The sequence below is a fragment of the Sarcophilus harrisii genome, chromosome 2 (genome assembly GCF_902635505.1).
Source record: "Sarcophilus harrisii chromosome 2, mSarHar1.11, whole genome shotgun sequence".
NCBI classification, from domain to species: Eukaryota; Metazoa; Chordata; class Mammalia; order Dasyuromorphia; family Dasyuridae; genus Sarcophilus; species Sarcophilus harrisii.
Window position 1 is genome coordinate 651,894,563 of NC_045427.1, and position 10,188 is coordinate 651,904,750.

At 37.7% G+C, this 10,188-nt stretch overlaps 1 protein-coding gene across 1 annotated transcript in view; it reads right to left on the reverse strand.

Annotated features, from left to right (window-relative positions):
* The window catches only part of LOC100925663 (lipase member K-like), a 43,703-nt gene extending 34,149 nt beyond the window's left edge, over positions 1 to 9,554 (reverse strand). The window contains exon 1 of the mRNA XM_031949389.1: positions 9,432 to 9,554. Within this exon, the coding sequence (XP_031805249.1) occupies positions 9,432 to 9,447 (16 nt within the window). The 5' untranslated portion in view covers positions 9,448 to 9,554. The remainder of the gene's footprint in view (positions 1 to 9,431) is intronic.
* Positions 9,555 to 10,188: the final 634 nt, after the last annotated feature.

Below are 10,188 nucleotides of genomic sequence, written 5' to 3' on the forward strand. Positions count from 1 at the left end.
GTCAGGCACAGCTGAAATGACTGAACAAAATCCTTGTGCTACTGTTGTAGAGAAAGTGTTTTTTTTCCCCACTATGTTCGTACAAGCTATTGTTATTACAGTTTAATTTAATCTGGTGAGCCATCAGGGTGCAATAGATAGAGGTAAGTAGTGGTGTAAACACAGAGATAGGTCAGCGTTGGGAAGACCTGGACTTACAGGTGCTCTTTCGCAGATTCTGGCTGTATAACCCTGGCCAAGTCACTTGCCCAACCAGTTGCTCCATTTTGTTGGTTTCTCCCCAATGGTGTCCACAAGTGGGACAAGAGATAAGAGAGATCATCTTTCCCCTCCTTTTAAAACATGGCCAGATGGGAGCCATTTTTCAGTTTGACTCCATCACTTGACCCTTTCTCCTAATGAAGTGATCCTCCATATCTCATTCATTCCAGCAGGTATGGAATTCCCCCTAGGATCAAATTGAAGCCCCTCTTTTGGTATTTATATTTTGTGGCAACTTGGCCATATCTGATCTTTTGAGCCATATTCAACAACAATAATGATCGGCTAAGTTCCAATAGTCTTGTGACAGAGAGATCCAGACAGAGGATTGTAGGAACTGTGTGGACCACAACATAACATTCTCACTTTTTTTGTTGTCGTTTGTTTGCATTTTATTTTCTTTCTCATTTTTTTTCCTTTTTGATCCGATTTTTCTTGTGCAGCAAGATAATTGTGGAACTATGTATAAAAGAATTGTGCATGTTTAACATATATTGGATTACCTTCTATTTAAGGAAGGGGGTGGAAGGAAGGAAAAAAAATTGGAATACAAGGTTTTACAAAGGTGAATGTTGAAAATTATCTATGCATATGTCTTGAAAATAAAAAGCTTTTGCATTTTTGTTTTCCTTCTCAGGTTTTTTTTTTTTTTTTACCTTCTTTCTAGATCTGATCTTTCTTGAGCAGCAAGATATTGTATAAATATTTATACACACATTGTATTTAACATGTACTTTAACCTATTTAACATGTATTGAGCGACCTGCCATCTGGGGGAGGGGATGAGGAAAGGAGGGGAAAAGTTGGAACACAAGATTTTGCAAGGGTCAATGTTGAAAAACAACCCATGCATATGCTTTGTCAATATTATAGTAAATGATATGTAAATATTATAATAAAAATAATAATAAAAAAGAAAAAGAAAATAAAAAGCTTTAATCAAGAAAAATGACTAGCTTTTATATAGAATGCTAATTTGTTTAAATCACTTTACAAATATTATTTCATTTTATCCTCACAGAAACCCTGGATGGTAGGTAGGTGCTACTATTGGCCTTACTTTACATACGAGGAAACTGAGGCAGACAGCACTCTGACTTACTGAATTTTCAGACCCATGGATAAAGCTAATGAGTATCTAAAGCTGAGGATGAATTTCAATTCATGTCTTCCTGATCTCAGTTCAGCACCACCACCTAACTGCTTCCACATGCCCCTGATTCCCATCTGGCCTCCTTAAAGATTTCAGGGAGCTTCTCCAGGCTTTTGTTGGTAAAGCCAAAATCTTCATTTACTCTTCCATATTTTTTGGTATTTTCCAGCACGTAGAACATCTGCTTCTGCTTGCTTGGACAGAGGGGGTTACTCAGTATTTTCTATTTGTGTTATACTTTTGTATAGCCAATGTCTGGTGAAAAGGAGTAAGCTAACGGGCAGAGAAATAGGTTTTGTCTCAAACCAATACCGTGCCTGCCCCAGCCCAGCAATAGGCACGGTAGGGTGACGGGTCGGGGATCCTCTAGGAGACTGAAGGAGAGGACACTCAGATTTATGGCCCTTCCTCTGATTCCCTCAAGGCAGGGATTGCAATCTACTCTGGAGAGGGGTGGGCAAGATTCCAGAGATCTTATCAATGCTTCCTGAAAGCCGCATGCAGACAAGCCTCTGGCATGGGATTCTCCCAGTGAATAAGCTGCCATAACCAATTCATGTTGACACCTTCTCTGCAAATTACTGTGAGTTGCCTAAAGCATCAGATAGAAAAGCAGCCTGCCCAGGATCATACCGACTGTTAGAATTGGAACCTGAACCCAGGTCTTCCTGACACTGATGGTTATTTTCCGGCCATGTGCCGTACCGCTTCTCCTTTTAGATTGTTCAATCATGATTGAATGATCTGCTCTTAATCATGGAAGTGGGAGCAAAATACAATCCTTACTTGTTCTTGTTTGTCCTTTGTTCTCAGTGGACCATGACATCAGGGAGGTGAGTCCATGATTTGCAAGTGAATTGCATTGGAGAGAGGGAGAGTTGTGCCAGGTCACCAGCCTCAACTTTCTTCTCCAAAGCCATCTGGATCCAAAGGTAAGAGATGGATTAGGAGTATTGTGCCACAGTTCTCTTTAACTGTTCTGACTCGGTTTCCCTGAACTAGTTTCCTTTGTCTGAGTTTCCTTAACTGTTCTGTCTCAATTCCTTAAAACTGTAAAAAACCCCTTCTGGTCCATTAAGATTGGGAACCGTTTACTCTAAGGTTATAAATTGCTAGCAAGATAAACAAGAAGAGCAGACCTCCTATCCTCAAGAATTTACAATATCCCTCAAGACCTCACTGACATTTTTATCTCTGGGTATTCAGACATCCTGTCTCTGGGCTTTTAGGATTTATGGTCTCCCCCAATCCTGACAGAAGTCTTCCCGCGCTTCTTGGTTCTTTGTTTCTAGGGTATTTAAGAAGCTGGGTGTCTCCTATTGATTGCTGGAGGCTGGCTGCTAGATGCAGCATGCTGGATTCCAGCCCTGGGACCAACATGGTTTCCTTGGTCCCAGTATATCTTTATTTCTATCTGACTGGATAATTTGAGATGAGAGTCCTGTCCATACTCTCCAATTAATAAAATATTGAAAACTCTTTAATCTCTCTCCTGCCTCAGTTTCTCTGGCATTACAGGAGGACTAGAGATTCAGGGGGAGAACTTGGCCTTTTTAAGCCTAGGGCTTTAACAAGTCTCTGTCTGACTGAGGCAAGGCCCTAGAGGTGATTAAGCCTGGGTAAGAAATGAAACAGAGGGGCAGAAAGCCATGGGTAGAGCACCAAGCTTGAAGTCAGATCTGGTCTCAGACACTTAACACTTCCTAGCTGTGTGACCCTGGGCAAGTCACTTAACCCCAATTGCCTCAGGAAAAAAAGAAACAGAGAATGGCTTCTTTTGCCTAGTTGAAAAAAAAAAATCCCAATCTCTACTGCACACAGTGAATCAGAGTTATTCAGTTAATAAACACTTCTAAGAGGTGGAGCTAAGATAGCACAGTAAAGGCAGGGACTTGCCCAAGCTTTCCCCCAAACCCCTCCGAATACCTTGAAATAACGACTCTAGACAAATTCTAGGGCATCAGAACATGCAAAAAGATGGTGTGAAGCAATTTTTCAGCCCAAGACAATTTAGAACGTCAGCAGGAAAGGTCTGTTGCACCATGATGAGAGTGGATGAAGCAGAGTCCAGAGAAGCCTATGTCAGCCCACCCCAATGCCCAGCAAACCAGCAGCAAGATTCAGGAAAACAACCAGTGGCAGCATGATGATTTCCAGACCTCTCAGTCCTCAGATGCCAATGAAGGCTTGGAAGGTTGGCAAGAAAGGTTAGTTGCACGAGGGTGAGAGTGGAACATAGTCCAAAAAAGGCTGCACCAGTACAGCCCTGGCTCCAGCAAAATAGGAGCAGACTTTGGGAGCCTCTGAATCAGGAGTAGTTCTTTTGGATGTCTCAGCACATAGATGGTAAGGTCATCAAATACTTTATCTGAAGGAGATTTCTAGGATCTCTTTGCTAGCACTGAGTCAGAGTTCTGTTATTTTGTCTACACTCAGATCTAGGTCACAGTCCTTTCTCACAGTCCCAGGATGAGGAGGAGTGCTAGTACACTAGAATTTGTAGCCACAGTAGAGCAGGGACTCTCCACATGATTTCAGGCTAGAAAAGAATATTTGTTGTCACTCATAGACCAGAGAATAGACAAAGAGAGTAGTAAAAAATACTTCTTCTTTGATTATATCACCTTGGAAGAACTGAAAACTTGTAGTTCATAGAAGCTTTGAAAACAGCTGCACAAAATCCCTGAAGCTTGGGACATAGCATCCTCCATCCTAGAAATAGAACCCTACTTTCACAAATAGTTAAAGTCAAATAGCTCATTGGGAAAATGAGAAAACAGAAAAATATTCTGACCACGAAAGTTACTGTGGTGATAAAGAAGATCAAAATGCACATTCAGAAGAAGATCATAAAATCAAAGTTTCTATATCTAAGTCTTCAAGAAAAATAAGAAGAAAACTCAAAAGGGATTTTGAAAATCAAGTAAGGAATTTTGGGAGGGGAAATGAGAGTAGTGCAAAAGGAAGTGCAAGACGACAAGAGGAAGAAAAATGCCTTAAAAAGCAAAATTAGTTAAATGGAGAAGGACCTACAAAAGGTTGTTGAGGAATATAATTCCTTAAAAATTAGAATTAAGCAAATAGAAACTAGTAATGATGAGAAATTAAAAAACAAATAAAACCAAAAAAGAAGTTTAAAAAATTGAAAACAATGTAAAATATCTCATTGGAAAAGCAACTGTCTTGGAAAACACACCCAGGAGAAACATATTTAAAATTATTGGGTTACCTAACAGCCATGATAAAAGAAAAAAAAAAAGAATCTAGCCATCAGCTTTCAAGAAATTACCAAGGAAAACTCTCCTGATATTCTAGAACTAGATGGTAAAATAGAAATTGAAAAGATCCACTGGTCACGTCCTAAAAGAGATCCCAAAATGAAAACTTCCAGGAATATTGTAGACAAATTCCAAAAATTCTAGGTCAAGGAGAAAATATTCTAAGCATTCAAAGAGCAATAATTCAAGTATAGTGGAGCTACGGTCAGTATAACACAAGATTTATAAGTTTCTAAAAGGATCAGAGGGCATGGAATATGATATTCTGGAAAACAATGGAGATAGGATTACAACTAGGAATCGCCTATCCAACAAAACAGAGTATAATCCTTCAGGGGAAAAGGGGACTAGTCAATGAAATAAGGGACTTGCAAGCATTTGTGATGAAAAGAGCAGAGCTGAACAGAACATTTTTCTTTCAAATACAAGACTCACAAAGAATATGAACAGACAATTCTCAGATGAAGAAATTGAAACTATTTCTAGTCATATGAAAAGATGCTCCAAGTCATTATTAATCAGAGAAATGCAAATTAAGACAACTCTAAGATACCACTACACACCTGTCAGATTGGCTAAGATGACAGGAAAAAATAATGATGATTGTTGGAGGGGATGCGGGAAAACTGGGACATTGATGCATTGTTGGTGGAGTTGTGAACGAATCCAACCATTTTGGAGAGTAGTTTGGAACTATGCTCAAAAAGTTATCAAACTGTGCATACCCTTTGATCCAGCAGTGTTACTACTAGGCTTATATCCCAAAGAGATTATAAAGAAGGGAAAGGGACCTGTATGTGCACGAATGTTTGTGGCAGCCCTTTTTGTAGTGGCTAGAAACTGGAAACTGAATGGATGTCCATCAGTTGGAGAATGGCTGAATAAATTGTGGTATATGAAAATTATGGAATATTACTGTTCTGTAAGAAATGACCAACAGGATGATTTCAGAAAGGCCTGGAGAGACTTACACGAACTGATGCTGAGTGAAATGAGCAGGACCAGGAGATCATTCTATACTTCAACAACAATACTAGATGATGACCAGTTCTGATGGATCAGGCCATCCTCAGCAACGAGATCAACCAAATCATTTCTAATGGAGCAGTAATGAACTGAACTAGCTATGCCCAGAAAAAGAACTCTGGGAGATCTAAAAACCATTACATTGAATTCCCAATCCCTATATTTATGCACACATGCATTTTTGATTTCCTTCACAAGCTAATTGTACAATATTTCAGAGTCTGATTCTTTTTCTACAGCAAAATAACGGTTTGGTCATGTATACTTATTGTGTATCTAATTTATATTTTAATATATTTAACATCTACTGGTCATCCTGCCATCTGGGGGAGGAGGTGGGGGGTAAGAGGTGAAAAATTGGAACAAGAGGTTTGGCAATTGTCAATGCTGTAAAGTTACCCATACATATAACCTGTAAATAAAAGGCTATTAAATTAAAAAAAAATACAAGACTCAAGACAAATATGAAAAGGAAATGATAAGCAGGATGCTTTCAGAAAAACTTGAAAACACTTGCATGAACTCATGCAAAGTGAAATGTATTGTGTACAAAGTACAGCAACATTGCAAAATGATCAGTGGTGCATGACTTTGTTGTTCTCAGCAATATATTGATCTAAGACAATTCTGAAGGACTTATAATGCAAAGTGCTATCCATATCCAGAGAAAGAACTCATTTTGTCTGAGTACAGATTGAAATATATTTTTTAAATTTTATTTTTCTTTAAGTATCTTTTTTGGGGGGATGGAAATCTATGTTCTCTTTCACAACATGATTTTTATGGAAAGTTTTTGAATAACTTCACATATGACTTCTCAATGAAGGGAGGAAGAAGGAAGGGAGAAAATCTAGAACTCAAAGCTTTGAAAACAAATGTAAAAAATGTTTTACATGCAACTAATGAAAAATAAAATATTAAATAAATAAAAAAATAGACATTTCTTAAGTAATTACTTTGTACCAATACTGTACTAAGCACTGAGGGTATGGAGAAAATAAGTAATTATGAGGATCAAATGAGATGTTGCATGTAAAATGCTACATAAATGTTAGCTATAATAAGAATTTCAAGTCACTTTCCTTCACTCCCCACCATAATCCATGTCACGTGAATTAATATTGTATCAATCACAATATCAATATGTTTTTGAAAAGAAATAGTAACATATTTATGTATGAGCCATGTTATTTATTCCATGTGAAATGAACAAGAATTTATCAAGTACCTACTATATGCCAGAACACAAAAACAGTTGACAAGTCTGTTTTCAAAGATCTCCCTGTATAATAGGGAAGAATGTAGGAAAAGAAGCTACATGCAGGCTTAATTGGAAATTTTCAACAAAGGGAAGGCAGTAGAATTCATGATGAGGGAGAGGAGGGAAGAAGAATATAGAATTCAATTTTTTTTTTAAAAAGTTAATTGTTTTTACATGTAATTTAGGGAAAAAAGTCATATAAACCCCCCCAAAAAAGGACTAGAAAAAGCTTCTTGCAGAAGATAGGATATTATTGGACTTTAAAGAAAGCTTGGGAAGTCAGGGGGCAGAGCTGAGTGAGGAAGACTATCCAAGAATAGAGATAATGGACAATGCCAATGGCCAGAGACAGGAGGAGAGTCTGGTGTGAAAAACAGAAACTGTTTTTGGGCCACCCAGTGAATAATGATGATGGAGTAGAGGGAGAGATTAAGGTGTCTGGAAAAGTAGTGAAGGGGCCAGGTTATGCAGGGCTTTGGCTGTCAGAGAGTTTTGACATTGATCCTGGAGGTGATCAGTGAGAATGTTGTCTTACGGAGCAGTGAGCAGGGAGTTTATTGGGGGATGGGGAGGTGGAGGATGGAGTAGGTGATATGATTTAGGAAAATCACTTAGGTAGCTGAATCTGTGAGGGGAGACTGGAAGAACCAGCACCCCCACCCCCACCCCATCCCATTAAGGCTATTGCAATAGTTCAGAAATGAGGTGTGCACCAGGGTAGCAGTCCCATATTGGAAGAGAGAAAATTCTAGGTCTATTACTGAGATGAAATTGAAAAGCTCTGACAACAGATTGGGATGAGGTTGGGGGAGGGCATGGTGGGAGAGTCCAGTGTCCAGGATGTGAGCTTGAAGGACTGGGAAGATAGTGGTGCCCTTTCCAGTAACAGGGAAGGTCGGTGGAGAGAAGATTTGTGAGAAAGACAACGAGTTCAGCTGGGGACTCACAACGCTGAGTTTAGGTACCTGATTCTACTTGCCCAATAGGCAGTCAGAAATGTGAAACTGGAGATACAGAGAGAGGTTAGGGCTTGTGTAAGTAGAAATCTCCTGGAATACATGATCTGGCACATGTAATGAGAAAACAGAAACAGGGCAAGACAGGGAGCTTGTCCAGACACAGCTTTATTTCTTCAGGTTCCCTAGGGCAGTGAAATATCTCTTGGTCCCCCGATAGAACTAATTTCACATTAAAATTAAATTAAATTAAAATTTAAAAAAATTCCACAATTCTACAATAACAAACATATTGTAGAGACAAAACACACTGAAATCTGTACAAACCATGACCAATACAATGAACATCCCTGATTCCAGCAGTCTGATGATGAAACTTGCTCTCCACCTCCTGACAGAGGTGATGGATTTGGGACCGAATGAAACAAATACCTTTGTATATAGTCAATGAAGACATTTGTTTCTCCTGACTTGACAAATTTGTAAAAAAGGAATTTCTTTTTCTTTTCTTTCTTTTTCAGGAGAGTGTGGTGTGGGAGGGTGAGAAAATAGATTTCTAGTAATTAAAACAAAAACTTTAAAATATTGAGTTTGGTGTGGGGATAAGAGTAGGGGAAGCACTCTTCCTGTACTTTCAGATGAAGTCACTATTGTTAGTTTTGCTTAATTGTTTTATTGTATTACAAGTAAACTAATAGAGTGAGGGCAATCTGGAAATGTTTACAACTTCAAATCAAAATATCAACTGAACTTACCAAAAAAATGTCATTCCCAATGTTTCCTGTCTGATAGCTTGTTTTATCTGTTGTCTCTGTATTGGTAACAAACCGATTCCCTAAATTGACTGGCAATGACCTAAAGTCAACCTTGGGACTTGATAGGACAGGGCTTAAAGTCAAGTTGTTCATCTGTATCAAACACTAAATCAGAACAGGAGAAATCAGGATATTCAACAGTTCTGGGAAAAGAAATAGCTTTACAACAGCTTTTTACAGTTTCCCCAAGTCAAAATCACTCTGAAAAGCTGCTGTCTTAAAACTCTTGGTAAATTAACCTTGGTCAGAAATTCATAAACTTGACCATGGTTTTCACATGAGAGGGCATGGATTTACTGCAGACATAAAGACTGAAATGAGAATAGTGTTTTTAAATCTTAATAAGATAATAGGAATAAGTTTGTTAGTTCAGTATAATTGATAATTTGGTGATAATAAGATAAAATAATTTGATGATATTTAATAATAAAATAACTTGACATATATAATTCCATTTTGTTTTAAGACTTCAATTTGTAATTGTTTTGAGCAAGTCTTTTTAAAACTTTTTTCTCAATAATGAAATAAACATATTTATAGTACAATATGTTAACCACCACTAATTTATTAGCATCTATAAGAGACAAATCACCAAAGAAAAATACTATCAAATTTTATCAGTAGTTTTAAGACAAATTGTCAATCAAATTATAATTACTTTAATTATGTACAAAAACTTACCTGAGACCCCAGACATCAGTCTGTTCCTATGTCATGATCAGAGCTGCTTCTTGCATTTCTCACACTTTAGACTTAAGAAGCAAATTCATGCTGACTGGAAGGCAGTGGCAACTGGTTGATGAAGATTTTGGAGCTGGACCAATCACTCTGGCTGGAAATGTACAGTCTCTAGCTGGGTGGAGAGGGAACCAGTTGGAAAGAAGCCTATTGGAACTTCTAAAATTCATTTTTTTTTTTTACCCTGTGACTAATTGTTTGATTGCATGCATTGAGAAGTATAATTTGAATTAATGTTTCTATAATATTAATTAGTCTATGTAACTGTAAAGCAGTTTTGCTTGTACCTATGGTACTGGAGTTGAGATGAGAGAAAGAAAAAGCTGAAAATCTAATCAACATCCCCTCAATCAATATTTATTTTTTCAAATTTAATAGTATTTTATTTCTCCAAATACATGCAAAAATAGTGTTCAATATTCACCTTTGCAAAACTTTGTGTTCCAAGTTTTTCTCTCTCTTCCCTTCTCCTCCTTCCGCAAGACAGCAAGCAATCTGATGTATGCTAAATACGTACAATTCTTCTAAACATATTTCTATATTTGTCACACTGTGCAAAAATATCGGATCAAAAGGGGAAAGTGCACATAAAAAAGGGAAGTAAAACAAGCAAACAACCACAAACAACAAAAAGGTAAAAATCCTACGTTTTGATCCACAATCGGTTTCCATAGTTCTCTCTCTGGATGTGCATGACACT